Source organism: Oryctolagus cuniculus, chromosome 16 (genome assembly GCF_051225735.1).
Source record: "Oryctolagus cuniculus isolate XC-2025 breed Fujian yellow rabbit chromosome 16, ASM5122573v1, whole genome shotgun sequence".
In the NCBI taxonomy this organism is placed as follows: Eukaryota; Metazoa; Chordata; class Mammalia; order Lagomorpha; family Leporidae; genus Oryctolagus; species Oryctolagus cuniculus.
Window position 1 is genome coordinate 78,392,404 of NC_142882.1, and position 21,109 is coordinate 78,413,512.

At 40.1% G+C, this 21,109-nt stretch overlaps 1 protein-coding gene and 1 long non-coding RNA gene across 26 annotated transcripts in view; one reads left to right on the forward strand and one right to left on the reverse strand.

Annotated features, from left to right (window-relative positions):
• Positions 1-6,058, reverse strand: part of LOC103349471 (uncharacterized) — a 35,002-nt gene extending 28,944 nt beyond the window's left edge. For 14 of the 25 annotated variants that reach the window (XR_016223111.1, XR_016223113.1, XR_016223112.1 and 11 more), the window contains exons 1-2: positions 5,840-5,984; positions 5,295-5,407 (exon numbers count right to left, since the gene is read on the reverse strand). This is a non-coding gene — a long non-coding RNA (uncharacterized LOC103349471). Of the gene's footprint in view, positions 1-5,294; positions 5,408-5,808 lie in introns of all 25 variants that reach the window. The other 11 variants (XR_016223126.1, XR_016223123.1, XR_016223127.1 and 8 more) reach the window with 3 other exon arrangements.
• Positions 6,059-6,153: 95 nt separating this feature from the next.
• BET1 (Bet1 golgi vesicular membrane trafficking protein) lies at positions 6,154-16,413 on the forward strand. The gene is made up of 4 exons (XM_002713801.6): positions 6,154-6,308; positions 10,614-10,738; positions 13,048-13,104; positions 15,258-16,413. Exons 1-4 carry the CDS (start codon positions 6,290-6,292, stop codon positions 15,411-15,413), a joined length of 357 nt encoding a protein of 118 aa, XP_002713847.3. The 5' UTR covers positions 6,154-6,289; the 3' UTR covers positions 15,414-16,413.
• Positions 16,414-21,109: the final 4,696 nt, after the last annotated feature.

A 21,109-nucleotide genomic window follows, 5' to 3' on the forward strand; every position in this document is an offset into this window, starting at 1 on the left:
ACTAATTGATCTTGAATGTTAGGTAATTCAGAACTTTAAAAATACTACAGTGATATTTTCTAGGAAATAGAAATTAAATTTATCTTATTTAACCTAAATTGATGTTATAGAAATGTCAAAGATGTCTTCAACATTGGAATATTAAAAGGACAGTCTATGCAAAGTGTCCATTTTGAAATTTAGCTTTAAAATGCTGTTCTACTGTATTGCCATATATTCAGGGGAAAAAAGTCATAGCTATTGATGAACTGACATTAAGGAAGGAATCATTTCCCAGAATGGAGACTGAGTAATGCAATAGAATTGCTGGGAGAGTGAATTATCTTGGAGTGCAATACAAGAAAAAGCCACACTCCTGTCATAACACCCTGTCACACAGGTCTGCTGGGATCATAATCACTTTGAGAACATCTTTCTACAGACTATACATGCTAAGAAACAAGAATTTCACCCATCTATGGCTCATTAACCACTTAAAGCACTTTCTCTCAACAGAAACCTGGTTGTGAGTAGTTTGGGAGGATTGTGCAACTTACAACCTATTCCCTTCCTTCTTTCCTTTCCCTGGGGCAAGACACGTCCACAATACCCTCTTTGTTCCCTATGAATTTCACTGCTCAGTTGAAATATTTCATTTCACTCAGTTTCCCTCTGTGGATGTGTATGTCCTCTGTATTCACCCATCTCCTTCCTTTTTATCTACCAGTTATGGCCCCATGTCCTTGGAAAATTTCTCTTTGAAGACTAGGGTCAGGTTCATGGCATGCCACCTTTGCAGCTGCATAGCACCCTAGATCAGAAGGCCTCCATGCTTGGCATATGCTCTGTGGTCACTGTCATGATATTCTTAATAATTTTACATTTGATCTTGTGTTGTGTAACTGAAGTCTAACAGAACATTGTGGCACGTATATATTCATTTTCACTCTCCTTTCCTCCTCTGCTAGTATCTAATTCTTGCAATGCCCCCATGAACATAAAATTCCTGTGAACCACAATACATGAGAATTCACTAAGACTCAGAGTGAGTTTGAGAAAATGTGGTAAATCCATGCTTGGCTGTGGACACGGGCAGCCCCAGAAGGTCAAACGTGTTCTGCTTGAACTAGAAATTTCTCCACAGATGGAAGAAAACTACCAAGGAATCCTATCATATTCTTTCCTTGTTATCTTAAGTCTTTGTTTTAGCTAGTTGTATTGAAAATGAAGACACAGAAGGCAAGGGAGAGACAAGGCAACCCACTGATCATTTTCCTTTCAGTCTCTCCTATGCATCAGTAAACTGAAGGTAGTGTGTTGGGAGAATAAGTGCCTAACAAGGTGTAGAATAAAAGCAGTTGAGTTAGTCTGTGTAACTCTCTACTTAAGAACTAAATACACTTTGTGGCGCCGGCACACCAGGTTCTAGTCCCGGTCAGGGCGCCGGATTCTTTCCCAGTTGCCCCTCTTCCAGGCCAGCTCTCTGCTGTGGCCAGGGAGTGCAGTGGAGGATGGCCCAAGTCCTTGGGCCCTGCACCCCATGGGAGACCAGGATAAGTACCTGGATCCTGCCATCGGATCAGCGCGGTGCACCGGCCGCAGCGCGCCAGCCGTGGCGGCCACTGGAGGGTGAACCAATGGCAAAGGAAGACCTTTTTCTCTGTCTCCCTCTCTCACTGTCCACTCTGCCTGTCAAAAAAAAAAAAAAAAAAAGAAGAAGAAGAAGAAGAACTAAATACAGGGGCTGGCACTGTGGCACAGCAGGTTAACGCCCTGGCCTGAAGTGCCAGCATCCCATATGGGTGCCAGTTCTAATCCCGGCTGCTCCTCTTCTGATCCAGCTCTCTGCTATGGCCTGGGATAGCAATAGAAGATGGCCCTAGTCCTGGGGCCCCGGTACCCGCGTGGGAGACCCGGAAGAAGCTCCTGGGTCCTGGCTTCGGATTGGCACAGCTCCGGCCGTTGCAGCCACCTGGGGAGTGAACCAGCAGATGGAAGACCTCTCTCTCTGTCTCTACCTCTCTAACTCTGTCCTTCAAATACATAAAATAAATCTTTTTTTTAAAAAAAAGAAGTAAATACATATTCACATATGAGGTACCAAATAAAGTACGATTGCAATGATTTCACATATGAATTAAATGATCTTACATTTGCATTTAAAATAATCACTGTACAATATCAAGATGAAAGATATAATTTATGCATATAATTTAAGATTTTTTTCTGTACTTAGAAGGACATTACATAGCAAATAAAAATTCAATGAAAATTTGAAGAAAATTACAGGAGAGCTGCATGCTTCAATATCTTTGATTGAACTTGTTTTTTGAATTATGGTTCTGCATTTTCATTTTTCTCTAGGTTCTGCACATCATGTGGCTAGCTCTATTGAGGAGGCTGAGGTTGGAACTGTGCACCTTATTCTTAAAAACCAACCATGGCTGAGAAGCATTATATCAATGCTGGTAATATTCCTCAATTATGGAAAAAGAAGCTCAAACTGGTAGCTTTTTAGAAATTCCTTGAAAATACTTTCGCATTTCCAAGAACTTTTAGATAAAATTCATACCACTTTAAACAAGAATAACAAGAAAATTCCAGAAACTTTTTATTTAATGTATACAAAGTTCATACATTCCATAAATACAACTTTAGGAACATAGTGACTCTTCCCACCCTACCCGCCCTCCCACCCTTCTTGATTGATTCCCATCCTTCTTCCTCCTCCCTCTGCTATTCCCATTCTTATTTTTTACTAAGATTGATTTTCAATTAACTTTATACACATAAGAGTATACTAAGTAAACAGTTCAACAAATACAAAAAAAATCTGTTACTCAACAGTCAAGACAAAGTCTGTTCGAAGTCATCGCATTTCAAAGTGTCAATTTCACTTCCATAGATTATCTTTTAGGTGCTCTGCGAATTACCACAGATCAGAGAACATATGGTACTTGACCTTTTAGGACTGGCTTATTTCACTAAGTATAATGTTTTCCAGTTGCATCCATTTTGTTGCAAACAACAGGATCTCCTTTTTTATTGGTCTGTTGTATTCCATAGTAGACATAGCCCAAAATTTCTTTATCTAGTCTCCAGTTGACAGACATTTGGGTTGATTTCGTATCTTAGCTATTGTGAATTGAGCTGCAATAAACATGGGGGTGCAGCTAACTTTCATATGATGATTTCATTTCCCTTAGGTAAAGTTCCAGAAGTAGAATAGCTGGTTCATACAGTAGGTCTACATTCAGATTTCTGAGGTATCTCCATAGGGTCTTCCACAGTGGCTGTACTAGTTTACATTCCCACCAACAGTGGATTAGGGTACCTTTTTCCTCACATCCTCACCAGCATTTGTTGTTTGTTGACTTCTGTATGAAAGCCATTCTAACTCATGTGAGGTTAAACCTCATTGCATTTTGATTTGCATTTCCCTGATGGCTAGTGATCCTGAGCATTTTTTTCACGTGTCTGTTGGACATTTGGACTTCCTCTCTTAAAAAATGCCTTGTTAAGTCCTTTTCCCATTACTTAACTGGGTTGTTGGTTTTGTTGTTGAGTTTCTTGAGTTATTTACATATTTTGGATAGTAATCCTTTATCAGATGGTGGAATAGGGAGGGAGCTTACTAACAGAGTAATTTAAAAAAATTTTTTTCTCTAATGGTATCATTTATTTCATCACAAGGACTATATATTTTTTTCTACTGATCTTCCCTGAAAATCTATAGTATTTCAGTTGTCCTGTGATCAGCCAGCATGGGGACTACAATAGCCATGTGTTTTCTGGGTTGCACTGGGGATCTGAGCATCACTTCAGGCTCCAGAGGAAAATGTGTGTTAACTACCAAACAAAAAATTGATAAACTATCTTCAGTGCCATGGCCTGTGTTAAGTGAAGAGCTCCATGATTTTAGTTTACATTTTCTCACAGCTCAAATATGATGCTCAAGATACTGGATTTGTTTCATGATTGAAAATTTAGCTAGATTTCAGGGCTTTGTATGCTGTTTTCCTATGGCTTGGTTCTGAAGTTTGGTCAAGAAGAGGTATGACAAATGAATAGCAAGCAGAAAAATAGCAAGAAAGTAAAGTTCGCATTTTGTGCCTTTTTTTCTAGCACATTTTGATTATAGAACATGGTTTTTTTTTCCTTTTTTTTTTTTTTTAGCAAAAGTAGAGACTATCACAGATTGTATGCAAAAAGAGAAGTTGGGGCAGTGCTGTGGTGTTGTGGCATAGCGAGTTAAGCTACTTCCTGCAATGCCAGCATCCCACAAGTATGCCCCTTTGAGTCCCAGTTGCTCCACTTCTGACCCAGATCCCTGTTACTGTACCTGGTAAAGCAGCACAAGATAGCCCAAGTGCTTGGGTCCCGGCACCCATGTGTGAGAACCAGATAGGAGTTTCAGGCTCCTGGCAGCCACTGCTGCCATTTGGGGAGTGAAACAGCAGATGGAAGATCTCTTGCTCTGCCTCCCTGTCTGTCTGACTCTGCCATTCAAGTAAATACAAAATGGTTTTTAAAAGGAGAGTCTCTCATTTCTCTTATTGGATCTTCAGTATTTATTTGTAGCAACTGTCCATAATACAATCTTGGTTTAATTCCACACCATTCAGAAATCAGTTGTTTATTTTTACAAAGACTCTTTTTCTCTCAAGATGCTATTGGATTAAACTTATTTCCCAGGTTAATAACTTATTATTGATGTAACAAAGATATGTCTCAGCCATTCTTGCTCATTGCCCAAAAGATAGATAAACATTGGCATGTATTCCTTACCCTTGAATCTCAATTGGATCTCACATCCTATTGCCTTCATACCCCACTCCCACAGCCACCTGAAAGACCAGCTGCTGGAACACTTGAAAGACCAGTTCCGGGAATTCCCCTCCACCTGCTGCTCCCTAATCCCACCCCCGCCTCTAGCCCTCCTAAAATATAAACAGGCCAGGACCCCCAGGACGGGGGGTCAGGGCCTCCTGCCACGTGTTCCATCAATGTGCAGGAGGGCAGTTGGTCATTCGCCTCTTCTAATTTATTTTCTCTGAATAAATTCAGTCTGGCTGTAAATTCATTCACTGCCTCCTCTCTATTCTGCACCTCTTTTCCTAACATTTATGGTGCCCCGTGTGAGGAGGCACCAATCTGCAACTCTTTTCCTAACAATTATAAAAACTTATTTTTGTGTTTTAAGAAAGCAACTTTAAGGCAGAAACTGAAGTCACAGCTACATCACTGTCACAATGGGAAACCGAGGAAACAGGACATGATGAAGATTCAGAGACCTCTAGCCGGGAGACCATTACCTTGTCACACATCAGCAACATCAGAACGCAAACACCAGCGGACTCCGAGCATTTCCTGTGTCCCAGATGTCTTCAAAAACCATTGCTGCAGAGTCTCCTCAGGGTACCTCATCCTGTGAGATAACACGAAATTCTCACTTGACCCAGGCAGCAGCACCAACACACTCCTCACCACACCCTACCCCAAGCACTGAAAACCCCAGTCGGCACATTGCTATATGTAAGGCAGTATTCAGCACCACGTGTCTAAGGGATTCAGGAGTGCTCCCTAACCCCAACGATGCTTCTAGAAGGGAGCCGAGGGAGCAGCAGGGAGCCGGCTCGCTGGGGGCTCCGAGAGACCCCTGCTGCCTTAGCCCAGCACGAGTCTCCCCCCCTGAGTGTGACCAAGCACAAATCAGTTAGCCTCTGCTGCCCCGCCAGTGGGTCTCGGACTACTTGTTTGCAAGACGAGAAACTTGGACGAAGTTCTCTCAGACTTCCCTCAACTAACTCTGCAGGTAACAGTGAGTACCAGTATGAATCAGGAAAGGTAAGTCAACCACCTCTCGTGGGCCGGGAGAAGCTGAGCTACTGCGTTAAATGTAGGGACCTGTAGGCAGCTAATCCCACGGCCCTCGCATACGGGGTCACGGTACCGAACAGCGAGTTTCAGGGTCCGGAACAGGAAGCCAAAGCGGATGTCGCCCCTCTTCCGGAAGTCCCGCCCACTCCAGGAAGCGAGTCCCAGTCGCTCCTCCCGCCATGCCCTTTACGACAACAGCGAACTACTTTTCCCAGAATGCCATTCAACTCTCCTCGCGGAGCACCAATGGGCGCCCGGGTTGACGCCATCAGTCGGCGCGGTGTACCAGGCTTCAGTGATGTCGTGGCGCTTGGGGTGAAGAAGTTGGTGCTTCGCGGCGCCCTGGGACTGAAGACGCGGTCCGGGTGACCTCTGGCCCTTTCCTAACTTCTCTACCCCCGCCTGCCTTTTTCCTCCCTCTTCTGGCGGGATGAGGCGTGCAGGCCTGGGTAAGAAGAGGTCCGAGGTGCGAAGTGGGGAGCCCCAGAGCCGGCCTTGGTCGGCGCGGGAGAAAATCGCCCTGGTGTCCTGTCACTCGGCATCTGGTCCAGAAACGGCGTGTGTGGAGGGGAGCCATGCAGGCGGTGCCTAGTGGAAGCACGTCATTTGTCCTAGATCTTACGGGGGGATCCTTAGGTTTGGTCTCCGGACCCGAGTCTTGGAGAGTAGCATAGGACTGGGGTGCGGTATATGCAGGTGCCAGCTCAGTCGTCGGACTGTGTGCTGTGTGGTGGCCTGGCCTCTCTGCTGTTTCTGCTTTCCTGCTGCTTCTGCCTCTTAGAAGGGAGATACGAAGAGTGGGGTTGCATGCTAAGCGCTTCCACGGTGATTATGTGAGTCGGCTAGCAGTGAGTGACAAAGGTACATGTACACGTCGTTACCTTACAGGCCTTGGGGTGTAAGGTCGGGGTCAAAGGCAGTGTGCCTGGAGCATTTCTTATCTGAACCTCTTCCACTGGTTAGCAGCTGTCGGGACTACCTCTTATGGTTCTGAAGCTCTGTACTAGGAGATGGTTAAACACGAGGAGGAGGAGGAGAAAGAAGAGAAAGAACCCTGCTCTATCAGTGCAGCGTGATTGAGAGTATATGTGAGCATTGGCGAAAGATGACTGTCTCTGCCAGCCGTGGTAATAACTTCGCAAAAACGAAAACAAGGCTTACGAAAAGTGTCAACTTTAAGGTCAATGAAAGTTGTCAGTGTGTCAGTGTTCTTTCTTAGTGCAGTTTTTGTGAATCTGTGGTTGGAGAAAGCCAGGTAAATTGAAGACAGAAAAGAATGTTGATCAAGTTTAGTTTTCACCAGCCTATGTGTTTTCTCAGTGTCTTTAGGTTGTATACCTGAATGAGCTCTAGCTATATAGTTGTTTTGTTACTTTCTTGGTGCTCCCCACAGCTGGGAAGTAGGAAAATGTGCAAAGGTAAATTATGGTACAAGGTGGCAGCTATACATCCAAACACAAGATAATGTTCTGCAGATAATGTCTCAGAAATTGCAGAGATGGTGACCTTGAACTAGACCATGAATAATGAAGTTAGGAAAGATGAGTTTCAGGTGAGAGGATCACTAAAAAAGAAAAGAAAAAACAAAGAGCATAGAACTAGGATTATGTAGCTAAGGAATTATGACTCAACCAATTTGATTGAACCAAGAAACATGAGACCACATTGTGGAGATTGCATTATAGGCCAAGGAGTTTAGATTTCCTAAATTGCCCTTGAGGCCCACTTATTTTTTGCACTGCACTCTCCCTGGTTAAGTTGCAGGAAGGGGACTTGAGAAGTAATTGTTCTCAGTCCTGATAGCACATCGATTAAGGAACTGTTGCTATAATTTACATTGTTATGAAGTGACGGTTTTTTTTAAAAAACTTGAAGTGCCAGTGTGAAATGACCTGCAATTTTAGATTTGGAATAATAATGAATTTGATAGATATTCATGTGAAGAATATTTGTGTTGGTGGATGATGTTTTTTGCTTTTTTTTTTTTTTTCAAATATTTATTTATTTGACAGGCAGGGTGACAGATCTTTTGTTTGCTAGTTTACTCCCCAGATGGCCTCAACAGCTAAAACTGGGCTAAACTAAAGCCAGGAGTCAGGAACTCCATCTGGGTCTCCTGCATGGATGGCAGTTTGGCTCCTCCCCCACTGCCTTTCCAGCCACGTTAGTAGGGAGCTGCTTTGGGAGCAGAGTAGCCAGGACTTGAACAGGCATCTGATAAGGGATGCCCAGCATGGCAAGCAGTGGCCTAATTTGCTACACCATGAGTCCATCCCTGGGGGAGGGTGATAGCTGAGAGAAGGTAAAACTCTAATAGAAATATGCACTGAAAGATTTCCAGACAAGAAATAAAATGAGAATTTCATTTTAAATAGATGGAACAGGGACAGGTATTTGACCTAAGTAGTTAAGCCACTGGTTGGGGCAACTTTGTTGAAATGCTTGGTTTCTTGTCCTGGCTCTGCCGCCAGTTCCAGCTTCCTGCCAGCGCAAACCCTGGGAAGGTAGCAGGTGACTGCTTGAGTAGTTGGGTCCCTGGCATCCTTGGGGGAGCCCTGGATCTAGTCTCCAGTTCTTGACTTCTGCCTGGCTCAGCCCTGCTGTTCATTTGGGGGCACAGACTGGCCTAAGGGAGCTCTCTGTCTCTTTGCTTCTCAAAATTTTTTTAATGAATAAATGAAGCAATATAAAAGAAATCTAAAACTAAAATTAATGTATGTGAAAAGACCCAAACAAAGGACATATAGTAAGTAGCCATTCATTTAGAACTTGAAGAAGTTCTAGAATTTCTTGAAGTTACAAAGTGATTGAATCCAACCAGTCAGTAATTACTTATTGGGCAATGTTATATACTTTGGCTCTTAAACATATAAAATAAGTAGAAGATGTTTCCATTTCCTTAAGGATGTTGATCATTATTATAGATTGCACAGACTATTCATTAATAAAGTTGCATTTTTCAAGACAATGATTTTAGTTGTTGAGTGGGGGGAAAATGAGCCCAGTCTTTAAATTCATAACACATTAGCTGTATGGACAGTGTGTCAGCTGTTGGGGGAGAATTTGAGAATTTGGGTAGTGTAACTCTCTTGTTTGGATTGTACTTATTTAACATTTTGTTGGGGTGAAGACTGTGGGTGTTTGCCACCTGTAAAGCGCTCATTAGGTCCTGGGGAGATGTAGAAGAAGCATGTGAGGCACTGTCTCTGACCTCAGGGAAACATGGGATGCCATTCTTGACAAGCGTGCACATTCAGAGCTGAGGAGCAGTGAATTCAGATTCTGCTCATTAATCTGTTCATTTGCAAGTATTCACTGAGTATGCCTTATATTGCATGTGTTTTCTACTTTTATGGAGTAGTATAATTACAAGTAGAACAGACTTAGTTTCTGTCCTGCCTGGTAGTACAATCTAGAAAGCAGTGCTAGTGTTACATATAGTCGACACAGTAAGAATTCAGAGGGATTTTTGCTTCTTAGGACAAATGACATTTATGCTGTGCCTTAGAGCTTCTTGCTCACACCTTCAACCTTAGCCATCATTCACCTACCTGCTACCTCCTCTCCTTCTAGCTCTTGCTGTTACTGCCCCTCCATCTGCTCTTTGAGCTATTGGAGACCTCTAGTTTTCATATTATTCCTTTGCCCCAAATTCCCAGGGCACTGTGGAATCTGCTTCATCCCTGTCCTGTCTGTGCCCCATAATCCATGTCTCCAACTGTTCCCCTGGAAAGCAGTTTCGATCTTTGGGAGGTTGTTTTCTGCAGTGCATATACTGTACTCTTCCAGCATTAGATCAGTCTAAATATCCACCCTCTGCTGGACCAGCTCAGGCTGATGAACTGTTCTGTAGAAAAATGACACAGGTGGGAGGATGGAAGCTCCTGTAGTTTGCTCCTTCCACCAGCTTTGTGTTATCCCCTGGACACGGTCCTCCATTGTCCTCCTTACTGTGTTCCCAAATGATCACCCTTCTTCAACAGAGAGCGCCTTTTCTCTCTCTACTGGGACAGTTGACATCAGTTATTATAAAAGGAATGGCTGAAAAGCACCTTAAGCCACACTTTTCTGTAGGTATTCACTAAGTCTTCCTCCAAGTGTTGTTTAATTGCCTGATGAAAATCAAATGCCACCTTAGGCAGAGTGAAATGGTTTTCTAAATGTCATCTCCTACATGAACTCCATCAAAGTAGCGTCAAGTAAGAATACTATTGAATGAATGGCCCCCCTCTTCACTCTCTGCTAATATGCTTCATTAGTTATTCTACCTCTTTGCTGGAGCCTCACCCACCTCTTCCCATCAAGCTCTCTATAAAACAGAAAAAAATATATCATAAAGATACCCCTTCTACCTGCTCTTATATTATTCTTTGTCCCTTTCCTTCCTAGCCAAGCTTCTTCAGTAGGTTGTTGATGTTGCTACTTTTAGATCTTTTATTTAAAAGTGTATTTCTATGGAGCAAGGACGGTACCCTGGATATTTTTGTTTATCAATACCTATTAGTGTCTTCTGGTCAATCAGTAACATCAATAAATGTGTATTGAAATTAATTTAATATTCTTAAGAGAGGATATTGGGAAGTATTGCTCTGATCTCTAGTTACTACTTTCAAAAATTCACTTGGAATGTGAATATTATAGGCATACATGGTCTGCAACGCCCTCCAGGGGTCTTTTTTGGTTCTTTCCTATTAGCCTTGCAAAAGTGGCTTCTGGTTTTGCTAGAGCTACCCTTGTTACTCTGCTCTTTGCAGGTGAAGGAGTACCTCCTGGCAACTATGGGAGCTATGGCTATGCTAACAGTGGGTATAGTGCCTGTGAAGAAGAAAACGAGAGACTCACTGAAAGCCTGAGAAGCAAAGTAACTGCTATAAAGTCTGTAAGTATATGACAGATACTGTATGCATTTTCACTTATTTGTGTATGTATCATATACATATAAACTGTATTTTAGTAGCATCATTCTAAGGATGCCTAAATACTATGGTTCAGTGAGTTCAAAGTGCTCTCACAATTTAGACCATACTTTGGGTTAGGAAATGTGGCAAATCAAAATATATGGTACTGATACAGATTTTAAAACTTCAGTTTTTTGTGATAAAAATCTAAAAAATATTGTATGTTGTGTGCAGTAATGTCTCTAATGGAGCTCTCCATCTTCTACCTCCTGTGGCTCTTTTAACTTTTTCTTCTAGTCTCCTGAACTACAAATCTTGGTTTTCTTGTTTCCACATTGATAGCTTGTTTCTGTCATCGAGTCTTAACTTTTTCTCTCTTTTATCTAAAGTTTTCTTCTGTCTCTGCTTTTCTATTTTGAACACAGTATCCTGATTTTCTTGGGTGAACTGTTGGGAGAATGTCTCAGCCTCTCTGTTCCTGGTTTTCTGCACATTCTAGTCTGAGCTACACACTGTTACCACAGTCATATTTTTAGAATGTTTGTGAATTTGCATCCTATATTCTTTTGTGATCTCCCATGGTCTAATAAGTGTCACACTAACTCCATGAATAAGTCTTTCGAAGATTGGCCCAAGTTTTATACACCTTATCCCTGACTTTCAGAATGCAGGGTGGTTTCGCCAAATGAGAAGACTCTTCCTTGTCTCTACACTGTCACTTTCCCATCTGCTTATCTTCGCTCCCACTCTTCCTTAGTGTCTGTTGACTAAAGTCTTGCTCATTCTGAATGGACCCACTTCAATATACTCCCTCCTACCCCTCCCTCCAACCTTTGCCTGTTAAACATTCCGAAGTAATTTTTTCTGTTATGAACTTAAGTCACTTAGTTCTATTTTTGTTGCATAGTGATTTGTATTAGGATTATTTGTATGTAGAGTAGATTTACCAGAATGTAGGTTTGGTATTATTCTTACTTCTATACTCTACACAGCAACTAGCGTAATTCCTTATCGGTGATAGAGTGAATTTGCATAGAAGAAATGAATTACACAAAAATGATGTTAGTAGTGTCTGTGGTTCATTCTGCCTTACAATAAACATGCTGTATACTTCGGAAGTATTCAGTAGAAGTCTGTGTTGCCAAAACTTAATTTGTATTTCGTTATAGTCTTTGAAAAATCAAATTTATTCAGCCTGGAAAGCATTGCATTTTGAAACAGAATGTTTTCAGTCATGTGAAATCAACAGCGGTTCATCTATGAAGTAAATTATATTGTAGAATGTTAATAATGAAAAATATAACATTTGGAAGGATTTAATAATTAAATCCCTTAAGAAAACTGCACTGTTGATAATTTAGACTCCTTGTCTAAGGAGGAAGTTGCGATTTCCTGGAAATTTCTTTTCTTTGCATGAATGACAATTGTAGAAGCTAGTGAGGTAGTTTGTGTTATCTAACTGTATATTTGTTTTAATATTCTCTGAATTATTAAATTTGGGGAAAAATGTCATGTTCTAATCTATAGAATTCTAGCATAGTTTTGTGTCAGCATTACCTAATATGCTTTTCACACCAGCTGAAACTAATATTGGCATTAATGTTCCACAATGTTCAGTGGTTGTTTGTACTCAAATACGTTGGCAGTAAGGGCCTCTTTGCTGAATTTGTCACATGAAGTATTACACGGGTTTTGATTTAAGTAGCAGCTATAATTAACTATGGCATTATTTTTTCTCAGCTCATATTCATTTCTGCAAAACTTCAAGATGTAGATAACACTAAGTTGTAAAATTTTTTTCAGTTTACTTTAAATTTAAAAAAAACCTTTAAAATATAAAGAAATAATTAATTTAGACATATATTGAAATTAATATCTCATTAGGAAAGGTTGAATATTTATGTCTGGATTTGAATTGGTCATAAGCATACTTGTGTATTTTTTTTTAAATGTAAGAAGAAAATATACAAAGAAATGCATTTTTATTAATAATGTTCATGGAGAAATAAAGCACACAAGGATGTGAGAACAGAGAGAAGTGCTCTGTGTAAACCAAAAGTAAGACAGAATTGACTATTAAGGTGGTGCCGCTAGTTGGGAGGAACAGAAATTCTAAATTTATTTGCAATTAATTTCAAGTGGGAAAAGTGTTACAAATAGACTACATTTTATATTTCTAGACTAAAATATCATTTGAGAAAACGCAAAGGCCTAGAATGACATTATTTTTACTTTATAACACTTGAATGTTTATTTATAAATAATAATGCTTGTGCTTTCTTCTTGATAGCTATCCATTGAAATAGGCCATGAAGTTAAAAATCAAAATAAATTATTAGCTGAAATGGTAAGTGGTTATGATTTTAACTAGCAAAGTTCATCTAATATTCTCGAATTTATTCTGTTAATCAAGAAAAATATTTTAACTTTTATCCATTTTGAAGTACTAGATCTAGAGATAATAAGTCCTGAATTCTCATCCATTTTTATCTACTTGATTTGGAATAAGTGTAAGGCTTATTATTGCCATTCTTTTGCATTTTTCATCTGCCTAACACATGTAATTGATAGGACAAGGTGGAAGCCAATTTATCTTTAATCCTGTATTTAGAAACATTGTTAAGGACTCAAGACAGATTACTATTTTCAGTGGTCTAAGAAATACAAACGTAAAGGCTCTCGCAATCACAAAGCACTTTAAGGGTGCATATTTCACTTACTGATAAAGACGCCTGCATCCTATTAGCAGAGTACCTGGGTTTGAGGTCTGGCCTTACTCCAAAATTCCAGATTCCTGCTGATGTGGATATTGGGAGGCAGCAGGTGGTGACGTGTGTGGTTCGGTCCCTGCCACTCCAGTGGGAGACCTGAATTGTAATCCCAGCTCCTGCCATCCACCTGGCCTCCTATAGTTTTTGTGTGCATTTGAAGAGTGAACAATGGGATAGGAGCTCTCTTTGTGTATGTGTCTTTCTCTCTGCCTCTCAAAAAAAAAAAGAACATAAAAGCACTTTATATCCAGCCAGATACCTTTAACTTAATGGAAATTCTTTTGCTTGGTTTCCTAAGCATCACTTCTGAACCAAGCCCTCATAGATTGAACAGCCGGGGCTTTTAATCTCTGCCCTAAATAAGCTCGACAATTCAGCAATATATACTTTCTCTTGTTAGAGACTCCTGCCATTCACTAATGTTTATTTTGGATGTCAAACTTCCCCGGACCTTCTCTTGGTTCTCTGAATGCTTTAAAAATTGTATTAATCAAAAACAAGTATGGCACTGAAAGCATCATACTTACTAAACTGTGCATTCAGTCACCTAGGAAACCTTTGAAAATACATATGCCTGGTTATATAGCTCTACTATACTGATTTCAGATTTCATGGAGATGGATCTAGGCATATATCTTTTGAAAAAATATCACAGGTGTTGTGATTCAGAATCCTGGTGAAGAATCATAGAGATAGAGACTGAACTATGCAAAGGCGATTATTATGCTGCAGTCTTTGTATCTCAAGATATTCAGATTTCTATGAAAGTGTGATATTTCTAATCTGTACCTAGACCTCTCATTATTTTTTAAACATTTATTTTATTTGAAATGCAGAGTTACAGAGAGATAGGGAGAAACAGAGAGATCTTTTATTTGCTCATCACTCCATGAATGGCTGCAACAGCTGGACTGAGCCAGGCCAAAGCCAGGAGCCTGGAAATCCATCCAGGTCTCCCACGTGGTGCAGGGGCCCAAGTACTTGGCCATCTTCTGCTGCTTTACCAAGCGCATTAGCAGGGAGCTGGACCAGAAGTGGGGCAGCAAGACTTGAACTGGCACCTAAACGGGATCACATGTCACAGGTGATGGCTTAACCCGCTGTGCCACAACACTGGTCCCGACCTCTCATCTTAAGGACTTTTCCACATATGTTCTAACATGATAGTTTTTCTTCATCTATATTTATGTTTCTTATAACATTTTACTACCTTCACATTATTTTCTTTTATTTTTTAATGGATTTTTAGAGACAGCTCGCTAAACAAAAGGATTTTAAAAGTAAAGCAACATTAAACTGCAAAGCATATTAAATTTTAGATGATTCCTCTAACTTAGTGGCAGTCAATCATTTGACCTTGGAGAGTGATACCACAATAAAAAGTGGGGAAAAGCCCATGTGATCATGTATGGACTATTTACCTTCATTTGTAGGTTTTTTTTCTCCCACATAGTTGAGTAAGACCTAAATGGTTTGGGTTCTTGAATTACTCCATGGAACTGAAAGAATTGTTTATTGGACAGTGAAAGAGTTTTTTATTCACTGGGAGAATTGCTTAGTCTTACATGGAGTAATCATGCTGATTATCCAAGGTTACAAACAGGCTCCTAGGATTGATTTTAACACAAAAATTTTCATTAAAAATGTACTCTTTATAACAATATACTGAATTACTTAAATGTAGAATATTGGGATCTAACAATTATGTTTCATTTTTCTTCTCTCATAGGATTCACAGTTTGATTCTACAACAGGGTTTCTAGGTAAAACTATGGGAAAACTGAAGATTTTATCCAGAGGAAGCCAAACAAAGTTATTGTGCTATATGATGCTATTTTCATTGTTTGTCTTTTTTGTCATTTATTGGATTATTAAACTAAGGTGATGCGAGTAAGTGCGAGTTTGGAATTTGTTCCAACTTCATGGCTTAGATTACCATTTTGATAAAAATCAGTATCAGAACATTCCTACTTTTCAAATACTGTGGCCTTTTCCATTGAAGATGACTGAATTTTGCTTGTTTTGTAAGTCGTATTAGATAATACATTGCTCTTTGAATACTGTTTGTTAGTGGCTCATTTTAGCCCCTATTTTCAGGGGTATTGAGATGGTTGAAGGTCAGTGTGGCTTTACCAGTTTTTTCCTATCTTTTGCTACTTTTCAAATTGAATAGGAATATAAAATTCTTCTGTTACTGTAAATGTAGCATTGTGTTTCATGTAAGGAAACTTAGTGGGAGAGTAGCAATGCCTGGAGAGCCAGCCGTGATCTCTTGAGGCCGTGAACCAGTTTGTGATAGAATAGTCAGTGTGTCGTCAACTGTGTTGATGGACTTCCCTTTCTGCCTTTGTTGGTTAAAGCTGTAGGCCAACTTCTGGTACTTACAACCTTCATCACAATTTATGACTCCTCTTCCCTGTGTCTAAGGACCTTGTTCTTTAATAAATTTTGTTGTTTTTGGCCTGTTTCTAGGAGGGCCCAATGCATATGTGTGCCAGTATAGTTATTGTGTTATATTAACCTTAAAACTTTATTGACTTGGCTTACCAATAGTTTTATGATTTTACCTATTTATGTTAGCCATTTGATTATAATTTGTGACAGAATAATGTGAAGTTAAGTAATTGCTAAGCTCTGACTGGAAATAAAGTGTTCAAGAAAATTAAGTGCCTCTGCTGTGTTATGTGCTCAAAATAGATATGGAAGATATTCAGACACTGAATTTGGAGTTAAAAGGATTTTTTCTTTAATTCATGTATTTATTTAGAGAAAGCAAAACAAAAGTAGACTGTTAAGTAAAAAAAAATTGTTAAACACTCATATTGCCACTATTTTGCAATTTACCCATTTATAGACTCCAAAAATAAATGTTTTATTAAAATATATTAATTGACTTTATTGCTTCTTTTTTTAAGATTTATTTTATTTATTTGAAAAACAGAGTTACAGAGAGAGGTAGAGACAGAGAGAAAGAGAGAGATCGTCCATCCGTTGGTTTAATCCCCAAATGGCCTCAACAGCCAGAGCTGAGCCAATCCAAAGCCAGAAGCCAGGAGCTTCTTCCTGGTCTCCCAGGTGTGTGCAGGGGCCCAAGGACTTGGGCCATCCTTCGCTGCTTTCCCAGGCACATTAGCAGGGAGCTGGATGAGAAGTGGAGCACCCAGAACTTGAACTGGTACCCATATGGGATGCCGGCACTACAGGCTGGGGCTTCAACCCACTGCACCACAGCACCAGCCCCAACTTAACTGCTTCTTTAAATCTCTTATATTGTTGCCATAGACTCAGAGAAATGGTTCTGAACACTCAGTGTGAATGAAGTGAAGCACAGTTAACATTTGTGTCCTATAAGAATTTGCTTCAAACAAATAAGGCAAATTTTGACTAGTTTTAAAAACCTCTTTCGTTGTTTATATTTTTAGTTAAAAGTCTATCCTCTTTGGTTTTGCTTGTGTTTTCAGTGCTTTTTGTTTTATCCCTATTTCTGGCTACATTTGTTACCTGCCAAGTGAATGCACCGATCTCAGCAGAGGGGAGAGACATGGGTTTGGGCAACAGGATCTGAGTCCAGATCTCCATTACTTCACTGGCACAGTGTTTTGGGGCCCCAGTTTCTTCATTACATCACCTATTTCATAGAATTGTTGCAAGAAGTAGGTATCATAATATATTGCCAAGTAGGTGACATGTGATGGTGTTAATTACATCAGTGCTCAATGAATGCTAGTTCCCAACACCTTTAAAAAAATTACAAGTCAGAAAAAGGAGTTTTGTTAAGGGGAAGACAGGAGGTTGGTTTCAGGTTTTGAGATAATGATGGAACCTCCAAGTAGATATTTCTATCAGGCAGTGACTCATTGAAATTTTTAGCTGTACTGTGTGCCAGTTGTGAGACACTGGAGCTTGGAGGAAACTCAAATGATTGTCAATAATTAAAGTTGCAGAAGGTCAAAGAAATGACTAAATGACTTGAAGATGAAAGCAGAAAAGAATGAACAATGGAAATAGAAGGGATTGAAGGCTTATGAAAACTGGTGATGGCGAGGGAAGGATGGATTTTGGCATGAAGGCTTGGCCGTTTTTGCAAAGTCCTTTGTGAAACATTAAAACACTGTTTAGATAAAGTTAGCTATTATCATCAGGGAGGCAGAAGTTTCAGTAAAAGATGTTTGGTGATGTAAAGGTGATTCCCACCTTTGCATAGTTCGACATTTCTTATGAATTTCTCTTTAAGAACTGCCATAGCAGGTGTCTACTTGGTATTTCCTATCACTCGTCATATCACGGTATTTTTGCTGAGATTCCTGGCAGGTAGGGAATTGCTCTGGAAGCACTGGCCTATTTGCTCCATTAGGGGTCCCTTCTACTAGCACGTCCTTCCTTCTGTGTGGGGACCCCTCAGAAAAAATATTCCCAGAAATAAACATTGGGGAAAAGTACCAGATACAGAAATTTGACTCAACAATCATTTGCAAGCCTATTGCTGATTCTGTAAAGGATTCTAATGGTATAGGTTTCTGGGAAGTTGATTATGAACATGGAAAGTAAAAAGTTTGCATTATAATCTTTATTCAAGCAACATAATACGTGCAGGTGTTTGGGTGGTAGGTGGGGCACTTTAAATTTTAAGTGATTAAGCAAATTCTGGAAGCAGTTTTCAAAAATCCCAGATGTTCACATTTTCACTTTATTTCACTAGGAGTTGGTTGTTGGCAGTATACCAAATACATTTGCAAATAATGCAAAATAATGGCTATCAGGAATAGATCTCTACATTCACAAATGATAAAAAGCAAAACATAACTATGATACCATGTCTGCAATGAGGAAAGGGAGAATTATACATAGTCTTGATAGAATTTAAGTTAGCATGTGAATTATAATGTATTACTTGAACAGAGAATAGATGTCAAGTTTAGAACAAATTTGTGACATTTTAAGCATCAGAATTGTGGGGGAAAGAACACTAGCACCTTCTGGTTCTTTAAAATTAACTAGCCTACCCAATTTTTCAATGCCCTTAAATTCCAGATTATATACATTGAATTTACTTCTTTGGCAAAGTTGAAAAGGTGCTTGATAATTTGAATTTGTTGTTCGTAAATAACTTAGTAAGGACATACTGATGAGTAAACATTGTCTGAATATTTGAACTGGGAAGCAGAAGAGCATCATGGCTAAAGACTGAAAGCTTGAAGTCCCACTCTTTGAGCCTGAACTCTGGCTCCACCTGTCACTTATGACTTTCAGCTATGACCTTGCCATCTCAGGTAGTCTAAAATAGAAACACAAATTGTTATCAGGAGTGGGCATTTGGCCCAGTGAGTAAGAAGCCTGCATCCCACATTAAAATGTGTAGTTTTAATTCCTGGCTCTGGCTCCTGACTCTAACCCTGACCTGGCTCTGGCCAACTCCCAGTTATTGCATCTGGGGAGTAAACCAGCAGATGGGACTTCTCTCTTTCATGTGTGTCGAATTGCTTAAATGCTGTATAAAGATAGTAATAATACACTCAAAGACTTAGGGTGATAATTACCTGAAACATTACTTGAGAGAAGTTAGAGGGGTTCCTGGTACTCAGTGGTAGTTGCTGCCTTTATCACGCTGGGTTGGGGTACTTGGGAATTCTAATCTGTTACACCAACATGTGCAGCTGATAGAATTTTGGCTGCTTTCTCTTCTCTGCTGCCAGGAATGAAAGCAGCTGTTCTTTTCTCTTCTGGGGAGGGTTCATCATTTTCTGGAATGTAGTTCACTTAGCTTTCTTTGCATCCTCAGCAATCTGATGAAGTTTTGTTTTGTTTTCTTGTTTTTTAGCTCATCTGACTTGTTTTAGGTTATTAAAATGAGGACAACATAGCTTTCAACTTTCTAGAAGCAGAAGTTTGAAGGGAGAGAAGCTTAGAAAGTTCTTTTGCTGTAGATGTTTGATAAGCAGTTAATAAACATTTTATTCCCTTTTACTTCTATTGTAGTTTATTATTTCTAGAATTCATTGCCTGATCATGTAAGGTAAAGGGTTCAAATGATTTTCTTTTTAGTTTAGAAAATGCATGCCACTTATTCTCACAGTAAAAACAAAATAACACTTTCTCTTTGACGCTCATTGTGCCTTGCTAGAGCATGCAGTAGGGTCTCCTGCGAAGTGCCTTCGGCCAGGCAGTTAGATGTCAGTTAAGACGCTCACGTCCTGCATCGGTGTCTAGGTTTGCTTCCTGACTCTGGCAGCTGATTCCTGCTAAGGCGGGAAGACAGTGGTGATGACTCAAGTAATTGAATCCCTGCCACCATTGAGAGAGATGGGGATTGAGTTCCCAGCGCCTGACTTCTGGCCCGGGCTCAGCCCCACCACTGCAGGCACTTGAGTGGACCAGTGGACAGGCCTCTCTCTCCCTTTCTATCTCTCAAATAAATGAGAAAATAAATAAAGGGTCTTTTTCTGGCGTGTGTGTTTTGTTCCATCCAATTACTTTCATCTCGTTCTTTATCCTTATACCAATAAAGTGCCGTTTTAATATTGGTTAATTATTGGAATTGGGGCCAGTGCCGTGGCTCACTTGGTTAATCCTCCACCTGCGGCACCGGCATCCCATATGGGCGCCAGGTTCTAGTCCCGGTTGCTCCTCTTCCAATCCAGCTCTCTGCTGTGGCCCGGGAAGGCAGTGGAGGATGGCCCAGATGCTTGGGCGCCTGCACCCACGTGGGAGACCAGGAAAAGCACCTGGCTCCTGGCTTCAGATCGGCACAGTGTGCCAGCCATAGCCACCATTTGGGGGGTGAACCAATAGAAGGAAGACCTTTCTCTCTGTCTCTCTCACTGTCTAACTCTGCCTAATAAAAAAAAAAAAACTATTGGAATTTCATAGTGTTTTGATAGTCAACAGGTATTTTTGTCTTTATTATTGTTTATGAACTTCAGCATTCTTTGATAGTATTTTAACTGATCATAGTGGATTTGATAAGAATCACATGACTCTTCTCTAACCTACACTGAAAAGTTGGCCATAATTGGGATATTGGCTATCTACTCCAGAGAATTTCTCAGTTTTAGACTGGTTTTTCAATGGTATGGTGGTAAGGGGGAGGTGTGAAGGAAGACCTGATTTGCAGTAATTGTTTTGCATTATTAATAATCTCACAGATTTCAAGTCACTGAACACACAGTTGTGAAAAGATGCTCACATTCAGCGCTCATGAGCTGGTACTAAGCTGCTTCTGCAGACCCTGGTTATTATATTGATGATAAACACTCTCCTGAAACATATAGATGAAATTTGTTTCTCAAATAAAATGCTTTCATTTAAATTTTAATAGAAAAAAATCTCAGGTGGCTTGATAATTAACTCTACAACAATATTTTCCAAAGGCAATGGACATTCACATGAGCACTTACACACTTTGCAAAGATCAACATTTTCTCAATTTGTTGGGTCAATTCTTGCTGCATTTAGTGACCGTCCACCTTTTTGGTCATTCAAATACTGCATAAGAATCATGCACAAAGGCAAGTAAGTGGTTGCCATTAGCCTAGTTTTCTCCATGCTTTCCTCTCCAGTTAAACGCGCAACCATGAGTACAAG